The sequence below is a fragment of the Durio zibethinus genome, chromosome 21 (assembly GCF_047325235.1).
Source record: "Durio zibethinus cultivar Kanyao isolate XHJ-2024 chromosome 21, ASM4732523v1, whole genome shotgun sequence".
NCBI classification, from domain to species: domain Eukaryota; kingdom Viridiplantae; phylum Streptophyta; class Magnoliopsida; order Malvales; family Malvaceae; genus Durio; species Durio zibethinus.
In genome coordinates this window covers 4,467,951-4,484,209 of record NC_143182.1, presented here as the reverse complement: position 1 = coordinate 4,484,209, position 16,259 = coordinate 4,467,951, and the positions used below count along the sequence as shown (strand labels likewise).

At 32.6% G+C, this 16,259-nt stretch overlaps 1 protein-coding gene, 1 long non-coding RNA gene and 1 pseudogene across 2 annotated transcripts; all 3 read right to left on the bottom strand.

Moving 5' to 3' along the window:
* Window positions 1-3,987: 3,987 nt before the first annotated feature.
* Window positions 3,988-5,297, bottom strand: LOC111306025 (acidic endochitinase-like). Its single transcript, XM_022903926.2, has one exon. The coding sequence runs from the start codon at window positions 5,202-5,204 to the stop codon at window positions 4,293-4,295; it is 912 nt and encodes a 303-aa protein (XP_022759661.2). The 5' UTR covers window positions 5,205-5,297; the 3' UTR covers window positions 3,988-4,292.
* A 918-nt stretch (window positions 5,298-6,215) lies between these two features.
* LOC111306399 (hevamine-A-like) lies at window positions 6,216-7,364 on the bottom strand (annotated as a pseudogene).
* Window positions 7,365-8,638: 1,274 nt separating this feature from the next.
* LOC111306024 (uncharacterized) lies at window positions 8,639-9,896 on the bottom strand. Its single transcript, XR_002692082.2, has 3 exons — window positions 9,636-9,896; window positions 9,465-9,533; window positions 8,639-9,362 (listed from the first exon to the last, which is right to left on the bottom strand). It is a non-coding gene; the product is annotated as an uncharacterized LOC111306024 (long non-coding RNA).
* Between the last annotated feature and the right edge of the window lie 6,363 nt (window positions 9,897-16,259).

Sequence of the window (16,259 nt, the reverse complement as noted above, 5' to 3'; positions counted from 1 at the left end):
TTGGCATAAACTATTAGATCATTGAGTTATTGTCATCAAAATGGAGGGTGTTTCATAAGTTGTATATAGCTATTGTATTAATGGACAAAAACCATTTTAAGTGTAAAAAAAGTGCATTCTCAAAGCTTTATTTTCGTAATCGAGCTTCAATTAAAGAATTTTATGAAAGTGAGTGGCCAAAACAAAAGTATAAAATAGAGTGGGTAGCTTTTTTACAAAAGCTGACGAGCACTAAAGTGAAATAATTGGTCCCATAGATGAATCAAGAACCTATGCTATATTAGTGTGGAAACAACACCGTGGTTTCATTTTTAGGTTTATGGGGAGTAACAAGTTATGCACCACTTATAATGAAAAGATAGTTTGGGCTAAAATAGTTCATTTTCATGACAAATTTTTGTCAGTCAAATTGTTCTTATAGCAAACCAAAAGCATTTCAAAAGATGAATGATGTGATTAAAGCATAGAAAAACCCCTTGTAGTATTTTAATTTTTCTCAAGGTCTACTATAATGTTTTTCATGAAAGATCACATCTTTGGTTCTTACTTTTTTTTCTTCACTGGATCTCATATCCTATAGCTAAATTTCTCATCACTATATCCTACAAACACACACTATATGGCTTTACTATCAAGTTTTGATCTCTATTCTTTCGGTACGTGTCTTAATGCTTTACACCCAAAAAATTTCAAGTGAGAGTATGAAGCATCTTTTTCTGTCCACACTCTTTCTAAAATGTCAAAGCCTAAAGGAACTGATGGTGATCTGTTAAGCAAATAACAAGTTGTATTAACTGTTTCACCCCAGAATGGCTTTGATAATTTTGCCATCCTCAACATACATTTAATTTTTTTCACAATTGTGTGGTTCATCATTTCAACTATACTATTATGCTGTAGTATTTAAAGTTTTATCATCCCATACCTTGTCTTATACTTTGAACAGTACTTTTCAAAATCTTTAGATGTGTATTTCCCACTATTATTAGTCTGAATACATTTCAATGGTAGCCCTGTTATCCTTTTCATCATTGCATGAAATTTTTAAAAATACTATAAAACCTTATTTTTATTTTTCAACACATACACCAAAGTCTTATATGAAGTATTAGCAATAAAAGTAACAAAATACCTACTATTACCTAATGACTAAACTTTAATGGGACCACATACATTAGAATAAATCAATTTCAATCTATTTTCTTTTCTTTGAGAACTCTTACGAAAAGAAACTCTACAATGCTTGCCAAATAACAACGATCACATGAATTGAGAGACATACCTTTGGTCAAGATAATGAGAGACTGTTTTACCAAAACCTAAAACCCCTTCCATTCATGTGTGTCAGCCTCTGGTGTTATAAGTTTGTTGAAGCATCATCCTCAACGACATTTATCTAATTTTTGTTCAATTGCATCCATGTCTTGTATATTAAACAGTATGGTTTTCTCCTTACAACTATCATAGATTTTTTAAGAAGCTTTTTTTACTCTTTTTTTTGTCGATTCTCATATCCATCGTTATTAAAGATATTAATAGCAAGCAAGTTCATTCTCATATCCGAAATATGTCTAACATCCCTCAAAATCAATATGCAACCCATACTAGTTTGTACAATAATATCATTAATCCTAACAATCTGTGACACACTCTTATTTTTCATCTTGGTGAAACTAAAGTTTCCTGCTTTGTAAGTTGTAAATAACTCTTTCTTATGAACACAATGAAATGCCGTTACTGTGTCAATTATTCACTCAATGTCGGGATCACTAATATGATTACAATCATCATGTGTACAAATCAAAGCAACCAAATCACTATCTGAATTCACTGCTACAATATTATCATCATTTAAACTCTTATCTTTTTCATATTTTTCGCTCTTACTTCAAGATTTTACAGTATCATTTTATATGACCTACTTTATTATAATAAAAGCACTTCACTTTATCTTTAGATTTGGACCTATGTTTAGACTTACTACAGCTTGTTTAGTTTTGACCTCTATCGATGTTTTGACCTCTATTCTCTGTGACCAGAATAGGTTTAAATATTTTTATCTTGCTTCTTTATTAAGCATACTGTCCTTTATCATATCTAATTTCACATTGTAATCAATAGCTGAATTAAAAATAGTCATAATTAGAGTATTTCAGCTGTCTGACAATGAACTCAAAAAAAATAACATCTTCATTTCATCATTTATTTTAAGCTCTATAATAGTCATCCGATTAAATATATGTTAAAAATAACTCAAGTGCTTTGTAATCGATTGTTCGTCCATGTACTATAAAGTTACAAGCTTTTTAATAAGCATAACTTTATTCATACATGTGTTTCTTTCATATAATGCTGTCAATTTTTTTCAAACAATGTGGCATTTGTCTCCTGTGCTACATGATGGTACACATTAATATCAACCCATTTTTTTATTATAGCTAGCATATTTTTGTCTAACTTCTTTCAGCTTTCATCTTTCATATATGCTAATTTAGCTGAATCAACCAATATCAACTCATATAAATCTTTGCAATATAAATGATCTTTCATCATAGGCTTCCAAATTGAATAATTTGATGCTGTTAATTTTATCATGGAACTTGTATCACCCTTTATGATCTCAAATAGAATTTACTTTTATCTTAGGCTACTTTTGTGTCGATATCTCAAAATAACCCTTCCTCTAATACCATTTGATGGGTCTGAAGCAATAAACACAATAACACTAAAGCAATATTTCATAATAAACCCACAATAATAGACAATAATCAATAATCAATAATACATAAAAAATAAAGTACATCACGATTTACGTAAAAAACTTCCAATGTCAAGGAAAAAAATCATAAACCATCAGAAAAATTTTTACTATCAAATAATAGATATACAAAATTCTTCTTTAACTACAACTAAAACTAATCAACAACTAGAGAGACAATTGAAAAAATCTCATCAAATAAATGACTCAATAATTACTCCCTAAATTTATTTTTAAAGTACTTCAAATTTGATCTTGACTATTTAAAATATAAAACTTTAAATTATAAATTTATTGATAAAATTTTAATTTAATCGAATCACAAATCAACTTTTATTTAACTATTTTTTTCTTGACTTTTTTTTTTTATTTTGACGCCATCACCTTTTATTTCTCTATTACACAATTCTTTTTATTGTTTAAAATTTTTTATCAAAAAATTAAAATTTTAGACCAATACCAATGAAACTAGACCCACTCTTCCTAACACAAAAAACATCATCGTCATCATATTAATTAACTCCTGCTTTGATTCTGTCGATTGCCAGAAGCCACATGGTGCAAGAATTTTTGTGCCCACGCTTTCAATTCGAGGTTAGCTGCTGTCAGCCAAGGCATGCAAGTTGCAAGGCAAGTGACTCTTCTCTGTCAAGGGCGACAGCCTTTACCCTGCCCTGCCCTGTCCTGCCCTGCCAGCCGAGGCATGCAAGTTACAAGGTGCAGTTAGCAGGATTTCATATATAAAATAATTAAAGTGAGGAGTAGATTTTAATTCACACGGTAAAACGTTCTGACATCAAATAAGCAACGAGTTTGGACTTTGCCCTATCGGCTGTTGCCATATAGATTTTGGTAAAATAAAATTCAGTACTTCTGTTCATTGGAATTCAAAGTAAAAGGCAATGGAGACAAAAGACTAGAACATGATTAAGAAATATCATTTTCTTGAATTTCAAATACTACTTTTTAATCCAAGACTCGAAAACTTTATTTCTTAATTTGTACTTAGAGTGGTTTTTGTAAAATAAATATTGCCTTCAAATTATTTTCTTACTGGAGTTTTTTTTTTTTTTTTTTTGCATATTGTACAAGTTTTGTTCCTTAACTTGGAGCAATTCGTGGGAGTTGATGAATGATAATTATATTTAAAAAAAAAAAGAAAATCATGGTTCTAACCCATTCCATAAACCAAACCTTTGAAAAATTAAAAACTTCAAGAAGAAACTTGCTACTACTAAAAAAAGAAACACTTTGCTTGACCATAATGTAACACGAGTACAATAACCATACAATAATGACTTCACCATTTTAATTTATTCAACAAAGGCCGAACACCTATAATAACTTAAGAGCCATATTCCCCCAAAATGAAAGCCTCATGGTAAATCCGGCCCAATACTCGATTAAAACACAAACATCGACTAAAAGTACACACCCATTACCCAGCATAGTTGCCGATTATTACTTTATTACATAGGATAATCTAGAGAGGAAAACGCTGGATAAACTGGACTAATTCCAGGTTCCCCTTAACTTAAGAAGAGTACACTAATTTCTTGTCCCGAAGCACATATGATTTAATGGAGGCACCATACCCTGTCAATAAATCATAGTACCTATTCCAAAGCATGACCCCTCCATATTTTGATGACTCGTTAATCACCGGAAGCACATCAGATATTAGGGTATCTGCTGGAATATACCCTCCTGATGGAGCTGCAGCCTCCGCCGCCGGTAATCCTAACGATATATTCCCTGCCACTACATTGGACGTCCATATATTCCAAGAACTTATGAGATTACCAACGTTTCCTGAACTATATTGGCACGGTGGATTGTTATAAAATTGAACCCAAACATTGTCAAAAAGGCCCGTGGCAATAGCATCCCCCATGTAATAATCTGGGTAAGGACATTGAGGAGCTGCAGATAAATAGACGCTTTGGCTTTTGGCTTTCAAGTAAGTTGCTAGATCATCGTAGTACAAATTCGATCCAAGTTCTATATCAAAATCGATACCATCTAAAGTGGCATCACCTAAGGGACCGGCAGATGTTCTTCCTCCCAAAAATGTGGTCCACAAATAATCTGCTACAGTTTGGGCATCATCTTGAGAAGTTAAACTGTAATTACCAGCTGAGCCACCAAGTGAGAGCAATACCTTGATTCCTTGGTCTTGACAATATGTTATTTGTTCTCCGAACACGACGCATGTGCCGCTTGGTGGGTCGCAGTGACCAGCCAGGTTGAGTTCAGGGGTTTGGCCACCACCGAATTTGATAAGGAAAGCTATGTTGATGTAATCGTAGATTCCGGTATCACATGCCTCTTGTAAGGTTCCCTCGAATCCGTTTTGACCCCAGTAGGTGGCGATGGTGCCGGCATGAGACGTTTGGCTCAGTGCTAGAACTAGCAGAGAGATGAGTAAAGCAGTGTTACAAGTCATTTTGGAAAGAGGTAACAAGGGATGATCTCGACCTTAGGGTATGCCTTCTTACCTTCACCTCCTCTTATCTTCTTATATTCGCGAATCGCGACGCTATTATTTTTTGTTCCTTTACTTTTCGATTTTCTTATTATTTTCAACACCTATCACGTGCAAATCTCTCTCCCCTCCACACCTCGTCTTTTCTTCGCGGCACGCTGGTGAGCTTTGAATGTATATGACTTTTGCAAGAAATTTTTTAATTCTGATGTGGATGTGAGAGCCATCTCTTCCTCCCTCCAATTAATAAATTCACACTGTAAATATAATAAAGAAGCAATAAAATTGTGCAGAAAAAAGGCATATTTTAATGATTAGATAGTTGGTAGTATATGTGACAAAGCCAAACAAGTTGTTTTAGAATGGAGAAAATAAACTAACAAATTACAAATTAATAGACTATCAGTTAATTAATTTTCTATATTTTTTTTTATCAGCTTCTTCCTTGTCATTAGTCCTTACTAAACCTAACAATAATATGTATGTAAAGATAAGGAATCCTATTCCTCTAGCATGCGTGGAATTGTTGTTAAAAATTGGGTAGGAAGGAAATCACTTGGGCAGAATTAATTTGAGTAAAACGTGATACGTATGTATTCCGGGTCTAGAAGGCATCACAAAAACAGTAGCAAATAAAAAGATAAATAATAGTTTACTACTTACTGTTCGTGTATGGAATTTAACCCAAGCATGCTAAAAAGAAGAAAGATTATTCCATTTATACACATCCTTTCGCCTTTTTTTTTTATCTTCTATTAGGATTTTGTAAAAAAAAATAAGTTCACATATGAATCCACATTTATCAAAAAAATTATTAATTATAAGATAACACTTAATTCTACTTTTGTTATTTGTTATTTGTTTTATTAATAAAAATAAAAAGCAAGAAAAATAAATAATAAATAACAAAAATATAAATATAAAAGCACCAATTGAATGGAACTTTAATTATTTATTATTATAATTAAATCCTGGCGTTTCCAAGACAACAACATGCATGGAATTAGTCAGGATTTATTATTCAGAGCAAGCCCAATTACCAAATTGAAGGTATTCAGCCTTTTAAGAAGAGTGCACCAGTTTCTATTTCGTTTCTTAATATGATTCAATAGCTTGGCTGTACCCAACTATCCTATCAAAGTACCTACTCCAAACCATCACGCCTACGTATTTTGGTGCAGCTTGCATTATTGGAAGGACTCCATTTGTTAGATTAGTGATCGGAATATACCCTCCACGTGGGGCTGCACCCATTGTAGCCGCTAACCCCCAACCTATGTGCTTTACGTTTGCCCTTTCATTCCATTGGCTATAGATATTTGTAAGATTATGTCTCCAGGAGTGTATTCGCAACACTCATCGTTAAAACATTGAACCCAAACAATATCAAGAAGGCCTGTTGCAATAGCTTCCCCCATGTAATAATCAGGATATACAGATTCTGAAGTTGCAGCCAAAAGAATAGTTTCGTCCTTGTCTTTCAGGTAACGCACAACATTATCATAGTATGAATTTGATCCATCTCGTATTATTGAAATTGATACCATCCAACACGGCATCACCAAAGGGGCCTCTCGATCCTCTATGATTAACAGCCAAGAATTCTTGCCACAAATACTCTGCCAGACCACGAGCGTCTCGCCTAGAGTTTGAAGTGTAGCTACCGCATTCACCTCCAACAGAGAGCAGCACCTTGACTTCGAGATCCTGGCAAAATTTTATCTCATTGGCAAGCTTCCTGCAACTAACGTTTGTGGGGTCGCAGTGACCGGCCAGATTGAGTTTTGGGTAACGACCACCACCAAATTCGTCAAGGCTGGCTATGTTAACGTGGCTGTGTGTATAGGTGGCACATGTTTCTGATAGGCTTCCCTCGTATGCATTTTGACCCCAATAGGTGCCAATGCTGTTGGCATCAAAGCTTTTGATTAGCGCGAGAAATAGGGAGAATGAAAGAGAATCCTGGCTTGAGATTTGCTAGACATTTTTTCAAAGAGTAGCAAGGATTTTCTCAATATGAGATTGTGCTGCGACCCTGTTAATATTTGCTCCCTTTTATATGGTTTAAACAGACATGATGACAAAATTCAAATCTTTTATCCAGCTAGACAAAATCCCCATTTAGATAGAGGGTATTGATTGCTCCATGCAGCAAAATAAAGCTTGTTTCCTATCCAGTGGTCTGTTAAGAGTCCTCACTGACTCTCGTGGTCTGTTAAGAGTCCTCACCCACACACTATAACTTCAATATGTGTTCTGTTTTGAGTATTGAAGGACCCTATGGTCCAAAAAAAAAAAAAAATCATTGAAGGACCCAAGAGGCTTAGCTTGTCTGAACTTATTTGTCTTTGCATGCATAATTTCAAGCTGAATTATTTGTTTTGGACAATGTCGTGGGGTACATGGGAAAATGTCTAACATCTCAAGTAAGATTTTTTTTCATCAGATGAGTTAGTAATGCATGCTACGGCCTAATAGGATATTGCATAAAAACACTTGGCTCAAGCCATAGATCAACGTATTTAACTAGGGAAAGTTACTGCATAGAAAACATGTCAAAAACTAGCGATAGGCATTAGAATTAGAATTACACTTTAAAAGCAGAAATACAATCATTCAGAGCACATTTATTGCTTTGCTAACGATTCTTGATCTTGAATCGATCTGTTTAGGTTACCGCATAGAAGCTTAAGTTAGGAAAAGAAAATGGTGAATGTTGGTCAATGTTCCAGTACTGCTCATCCCTTCATCATTGGAGACAAATGACAAAGTGAAATCAATGCATCATCTTTGTCCCGTAACTACCCAATACAAACCTTCGTTCCTTCCGAAAAAACTAGATAGGTTGATGTATCAAAACTTTTGGCGATAATATATATAAACATATATATATATGCATGTATGTATACATGTATGTATACATGTATGAGTAGAGAATTCTTAGATTTGAATAAGAAATGAGAATTATCAAATATATTATTAGTGTAATTTTTTAAATTTATTAGTGAGGTTAATAGAATTATACATGTTTTGTAGACATCTTAATTGATCCGAGTTCAAACCCGTTGAACTTGGTTCAAGAGGGCTAGATTATCAAGCTCAATTATCCATTTTTTTATTTTTGGTTTTATTTACCATTTCTATTTTATATCATGTATTGATTATTCATTTATTTATTTATCTTTGATCTTTTTCATTTTTTTAATCTATTTTTTTATCTATTTTTTCTTTCTTTTCTCTATTAGAGGTTCAGATAATAATAGTGATAATTAAAAAAAAGAGAGAAAAAAAAAAAAGAAGTTTGGCCATGTAGGGATGTTGGTAGAGTTTGAGTGAGATTTATCTTGCAGAAGATAAAATCTTATTTCTCTTTGATAATGCAAATAGAATCATGATTGATTTGAAATTCTCTTAAGTTTAATCCTATAAATTAACAGAAGAATCAATAGAAATAAACGGAAAAATTGAAATACACGGCACTACCAGTTTCCACGAAGCCAATTTTGCCACCATCTTTCACACTGTTCATCCTTCTCACCATTAGCAATCCACATCATCAATAGCCTAGCCTTGAAATTCAATTTTGTCTCCATCACCAGTCAAGGCCATACTCGTCTTAAACTTACCCTCAACAACCACTATTGTCAGTAGCATAAACACAGAGATAAAACCTAGCATCCAATTACGTAGCAACATTCAGGCAGGAAGAAGCCATTCGGGAGAGCTACACCATTCGAGTAACAGGAAACCAAAAAAACTATAATTTCAATTCCTATTCCAACTACCACAAATCACTCAATAAACAGAAGCAATTCCATCAACAAACAGAAAAATCTGAATCTGGCAGCGTCAATGCCAATTTGTCAAGCCAAATGCTTGACTTCGCCTTCATCAAAATCACAGACTCAAAAGCCTTATGCCATTGTCAGCCAAAACCCAACACCCTGTAAAGTGATTCCCATAATGTAATCACAAGCAGACCACAGAACATAAAAATTCACGAAGCTCACCTCCCAGTTAATTGATTCCGTGTTGAGCTATCCTTCAACACCATCCCCACCCATCGACCAACAACTCATCACCGTTGGGGTTTTATCGGACCATCGTCAGTCAGTTGCCCTAAACACAAATTCAAACAATAAACAAAGCTAAGTCAGAAACCATAGGAGATCAAAAATAGAAAAAAAAAAAAGATGAATAAAAGGGGAAACCCGAACCTACCCTGGTGGCAAGGATGACAGGCAACGATCGACATAACTTCTGAAAAATTCGAAAGGTGAAGACGTGGAGCTTGATGAGAGAAATTACATACTGAAAGTTAGAGAAGATCCGATAGTGGAAGCAGCTGAAACATAAAAGGAAAAAATCGTAACTTGAACATCAGATTTATACCTTTAGGAAACGATTTACAAAAAAATAAGCTCATATTCGAGACGATGAGAGCAAGAAGTAACGATGGAAAAAATTTTGGCTTGATCAATCGTTGCACGGTGGCGGAGAACGACGACACCGACGCAAGAATCTGGAAACCTTTAAAGTTTTCGACTAGGTTCTTTTGTCCCTAGAAATAGAAAGATAGAATGAAAGTTGTAAAGAGAAAGGAAGAAACGGTAAAATGAAGAGAAAAGCTTAAGAGCAGGCTTGTATGGGACCAATAAAATGGTGTCGTTTTAGCCAACGAAACTGGGTTCCTTTTAACCCATTTCAAGGATCCGCGTGTCAAACATTGGGCGATCCGACCCAGTCGCTCAACCCGATCTTCGATTCCAATCAAGCTTCGCGCCATTTGAGCTTCAAGATGAGCCATTTTCTTGTGTGAAATCGAGCCGCGGTGATTTTTTAGAGCCAAGCCGTGAATTGTTTTAGGTATTCTTTGTTTATTTTTATCATTTTGTTTATTATTTGTCATTTTTTTAATGAGTAAAAATGGATAAATGAATAAAAAAAAATTTTCAAATAAATATTTTTGAGAAAAAGTTAAAAGTATCAAATTTTCTTGAAAATAAAATCTTTTAAAAAAAATATTTCTAAGGAAGAGTTGAAAGTATCAATTTTTCTTAAAAATAAAATTTGAAGAAAAATATTTTTAAAGAAAAAGTTAAAAGTATCAATTTTTTTTGAAAATAAAATTGTTAAAAAAATATTTTAAAGAAAAGTTGAAAGTGTCAAATTTTTTATATAAAAGCATGAGTTTTTTTTCTTATAAAATACAAAAGAGATCTATATCAAAAGTTAAATCATCATCCATTTTTCTTTTTATCTTTTTCCTTTCTTGAATTTTTTTAATGTTAAATAATCCGACGACGGAGCCTTTGCAAGAGAAACAATAGTTTTTTGCATACTATTGAAGTGAAAAATTTTTTTTAATTTTTTGCCAAAAGTATTGGAGTCAATTAAGAATAATTTTCAATAATTAATTACTTGGTAAAATCTTTAAGGCTTAATGGATAACACGACATTGAGCTAGTACCATCTTTCGATGGACGTTGTGAGGGTGCTATAACTTTTTCTCACACGTAACCATACTCCCAGACCTAGTCCTGATTTCGTAACATTGAATTTACCTTTTAGAGATACATAAGTCAAACTTAGGATTCCTCTTTAAAATAGACAAATTCAGTTAGGTGGCCAATCATACCTAAACAAAAAAGATTAATGGTGACTCTTCAAATCAATGTCTAGCAATGGATCCATGGATCTAGACGTTATGACAGTTTGACGAATCCACTGGAAACAGCTGAGGATCAAGCCAGCAAATAAATTTGTGTTATCCAAAAACCTAATAAAATTAATTTTTTTTTTTTGTAAAGATTTTTATGCATTCATTTTATTTATTTGATAATTATGTCATTCATATGCATGTGCATGACATGAGCTCTATAATCGAGCTCCGTCCCTCTAGGAAAGAGTAAAATACCTATGCTTTCGTGAGGTTTTAATTCCTCCATAATGGCTAGTAAAATACTTTCACTCAAATTGAATCCTTTCCGGTAGTAACCTGTAATGGGTGAAGATTGGAATATCTTATTAGTTTGTGATGGATGATGATGTAAAAAATAATTTGAGAACCTTTAGTAGTCAAACCTAGCGTATAGTGTACACTTAAGAGTCCAACCCTAAGATGGAGCCCTTCTTATCTGTTGATAGATATAACCCGAAGACAAGACACAAGAAGGAATAATTTATGATCTAACCATTTTATGTCATTATCATATGTAACATTGTACATATGCATCATTTTCATATTAGATTTCATCCATGAAAATGTACATTTCATTCATACATCAACATATCATGCATAAATTATAGCATCTTATTTTTATTCATAATTACGGTATCAAGGTTCAAAGATAACTTCATTAACCAAGAATCTCACACAAACAACTCACCAGTACAATACAAGAGCTTGAGCCAGACAAATGGAATAAAAAATTTCAATCGTCTCGAAAGAATAAAAAAAGCTCAAAAAAAGCTAGAAGGAGAGTTAAATAGGATTTTAGAAACTCTGAACAAGTTAAATAAAAGAAAAGGTGTAGAGAAGAATACCAGCCAACAAGATCGTCCCTCACAAGAGGAGGATGACTTATTGTATCCTCTTAGTTTTACGCCACATCAAGTCCAACCCGCACAAGGTCTATCTATCTTGTAAGGTACATATACCCTGAAATGCCATCAACTTCAAATCCTTGACAGTATCATAATTATGTAAATTTTATTTTTATAAAAAAAGTAGTAAAACCAATTCAAGTCCCTGATTTAAACAATCCAAAAGAGAACGAAAAGTTAAAATTAAAAGAGAGTGAGTGACTGAGGGACTCAAAAGCTGATCAAAAGATTAGTATGCTAGAAAAGAGGCTGCGATCAGTGGAAAGAGTTAGTTTTTATGGTTCAGTAGATGCAACTGAGCTCTGTTTAGTCCCGAATGTTATTATTCTTTTAAAGTTTAAAGTGTCAAAGTTTAAAAAATATGATGGTACAAAATGTCCAAAGATTCACATTACCATGTACTGTTAAAAAATAGTTGCACATACTAATAATGAGAAGCTATTAATGTATGTGTTTCAAGACAGCCTCATGGGCTCTGCTGCTAGGTGGTATGTTCAGTTACACAGGACTCGCATTCATTCTTGGAGTGATATGGCCCATGCCTTCATTAATCAATATCGACATATTATAGACTTGGCTCCTAATCGTCTTTCTTTGTAGAATATGAAAAAAAAGCAACTGAATCATTCAAAGAATATGCCCAAAAATAGAGAGACATAGCCTCTCAAGTGCAGCCTCTCTTAACTGAAAAAGAGATCACCGTATTGTTCGTTAGCACTTTGAAATCTTTTTATTATGAAAAAATGATAAGGAATGCCATAAAAATTCCATCGACATGGTGATCTCAGGCAAAATCATTGAGAATGTCATTAAAAATGGTAAGTTGAAAAGAGGAAAAACCAAAAAAGTACTAGAGAAGAAAGAGACTAAAACCCAAGCTGCGAGCCTTGATAGACAATTTAAGGGATATCAACCCTATCCATCACAAGGTTATGCCCTATACTATTCTATTGTGAATAATATATCATCTTATCCTTACCAACCATATCCACAATCAGCTTACTTATCAACTTATCAATCAACCTTTCAAATACCTGTATATGTTTCTAGTCATATCATTACATCAGTTTCAAAGCCTAACAACCAAGCGAGTGATTTAAAGAGATTTTGAGATAATCAAGAAAGGGCACATATTGAGCCTATCCCTATAACTTATACTAAGTTATTCCCAAAATTGATCAAGAACAATTTGGTATCTCCAATTATGCTAGAACCATTGAAGCTACCTTATCCAAAGTAGTATAATGCTAATGTGACATGCGATTATCATAGTGGAAACACAGGTCATTCTATTAAAACTTGCCCTACTTTCAAATAAAAAGTTCAAAGTTTGATCCGAAAAGGCTTAGTGGGCTTCAACGAATCAAGGGGTAAGATGTTAATAAAAATCCTTCACCTGATTGCACAAGAGCATAATTTTGAAAAGGATGTTAAGGCTGGTTGAATGCTACTTATCACTCTAGGATTTCTTTTAAAGTAATGTTAAGATTTCATTTTTTCAATATGATTTCATTTGTTATCATTTTAAATAAAAGGCAAGTTAATGCATTTAATTACATTTTCTTTTTCGCTCAACCATTGTTCCATTCTTTGTCACCTTGCATAATTTTTCATTCTCATTCTCAAATTTTAGATGATGAATGTTTAGACAATGATAATAATAATTTTGATATTTAATTTTGAAAACCCATTCACATTAATCTGAGGAGATTAGTTGAATAAAAGAAACTAGCTACTAGTAGATGTGAAATAAGTATGTCATAAAGATGTGTAGTTTGTTATAAAAATCCATGGCTTGTTTTTATTCAATAGATGATCTTCAAGAAAAGAATTCACATTTGAGATAAAAAATGGTCATCTTTCTTTTATCATTCAAAAAACCATTCATTGCTACCCCTGTGAGCCTATTATGATTTTTTCTTCTAAAAGAATCGTGACCAAATATCACCCTCTACACTGAAGGGTATTTAAAAAAAAAAAAAAGAGGTAAAAGATTGTAAAAGGTCTCAAAGAAAGAAAGAAAAGCAAAATGAAAGAAAAAAAAAAGAAAAGAAAAATGCCACAAACAAGTTGAGGCAAAGTAATAAGAATCTTTTTGTAAGGAACGAGATGGAAAAAGGAAAAAAATAGTGAAATGAAGTGGAAAGGGGCAAAATGCCAAGTTGTTTCAAATGATAAGAAATGATCCTTTAGTTTTAAACCCTTTAAACAAATATTTTGAGTATATTTTATCCATTTCTTTCATGACCCATCACCATGACCTACATTACAACCTTCAAAAGTTCATTTGGATTAAGTGCGAATGTTCGAATTGAATGATCGTATATTGAACTAAGGCATGCTCGTGATGAAATAATGAAATCGTGCTACATTACTTTAGAGATTGAAGTATGAGAGATACCACTAATGGATAGAAAAAGAAAAAAAATGAAAAAATGAGAAAAAATGAGAGAAAATGAAAAAAAAATGAAAAAAATGAAAATGATAGAAAGAAGAGACTCAAATTGAAAACCTAAAAGGGTGATTTGGGTGAAAAATTTTTTAATTGAGTGTTAGATAGACAGTTCACATGTATGAAAGATCAAAGACATTTGAAGATCCCTCAGAGCTAGGGGCAAAGTTCAATGAGCTCAATGTAATTTTGAAAAGTCAATGGAATGAGTTTTTGAAAAAAAAATTTGGATTAATGTTTAAAATTATCTGAATATTCATTGTTTGGATATACCATTCATCTCAATGACATGCATCCAATTTGTTTCTTTTTCCAATTATTTTTATACCAAACTCACTCCTCATTGATTGCTTTTTTTTCCAATGTACTGTATGCTCTTTTATTCTCATGTCCCTAGAATGAATCAAAGAAATGTATGATTGCATTGTGATTGTCAAGAATTAAAATAATAATGAATGAATGACAATGTGCATAAAAGAGGCTTGCATTCTTTTGAAAAAAAATCTATGACGATAAAAGGTAAAAAAATAAAGAGATAGTAGAACTAGAAAAGATGCCACATAAGATGGCTAAATAATGAATATAATGATGGATTGCTCAACAAAATGAATAGAGGGCAAAAATCTAAAAATATGATGACATTAAAAAATGAATATGGTGATGGATTGGTCGACATGAATTGTAATCAAATGATGACGATCAGTGGACGAAATTTATTCTGAAGTGGCTAGTGCTGATGAGCCTATGAGTTAAGTGATGGAAAAGAATATGGATCAGTTAATGAAATAGCTAGTGCTAAGAAGCCTGTGAGTAGTGACGCAAAGATTAAAGACAAAAACTTGTTTTGAAATTGCTAATGTTGAGAAACCTATGAATAATGATCAAGCGATGAAAATGATGAGGAACAGTTGATAAAACTTGTTCTAAAGTGTTGAGAAGCTAAAATGAAAAAATATAAAATGGTAGAGTTTTTAGAACTATATCACCATAATTATTTAAGATTTCATGACATTATTAACATCCGCATTCCATGCATTATGTTAGCATTATTGTTTGAACAATACATGCACATAATTTGATTAATTAAAATTTTGTTTGGACATGCATCAGCCAGCAAGCACTTGAATTATGACTTAAAATAGGGCATTATGAGAATCTAGATTGTTGCATTTGCATCATTAAGAAAGTATTTGCATCATTGATCATGTCATTCAATACATACAAAATTTTAACTTTCGTAAAAGTTTGAAGCCCATTTAGAAAAGAAACTTTGAATATTTTAATGAAGTCTTAAATTTTTAAATGAGAATCTTTGAGTCTTAAATGAAAATCTTTAAGACATTTTCAAATGAGAATCTTTAAGTCTTAAATGAAAATCTTTAAGATATTTTCAAATGAGAATCTTTGAGTTTTAAATAAGAATCTTTAAGATATTTTTAAATGAAAATCTTTGAGTTTCAAATGAGAATCTTTGAGTTTCAAATGAGAATCTTTACGACGTTTTCAAATGAGCATCTTTGAGTCTTAAATGAGAACCTTTAAGACATTTTCAAATGAGAATATTTGAGATGTAAAACCTCAAAGTTTGTTGAATTGGAATCTTTGAACTAAAATGAAAAGTTTTTGGATGTGAATCTCCAAAATTCAAGCGAAAAGCTTTGAACTCAACTTTTGGATGCGAATCTCTAAATTTTTTAGTGAAAACCTTTAAACTTAGATGTGAAACTCTAAGATTTCTTGAATGTGAACCTTTGAACTCAAATGAGAAGCTTTAAGCTTTTGGATGTGAATCTCCAAAATTTGAATGAGAAATGTTAGACGTGAGTCTTGCAATTTGCAAATGCGAATCTTGCAAATCTGAATTTTTGTGTACTTGAAATCTTACAAGTTTGAATTCTTGAGAAATTGAAGTTTTGAAAATCAAATTTTAACGAATTCTTGTGAAGTTGAAAGGTTCT

What these genes read in the sequence shown, in the direction of transcription:
- LOC111306025 (XM_022903926.2), bottom strand. Translation starts at nt 5,204, where the DNA reads ATGACTTGTAACACTGCTTTACTCATCTCTCTGCTAGTTCTAGCACTG.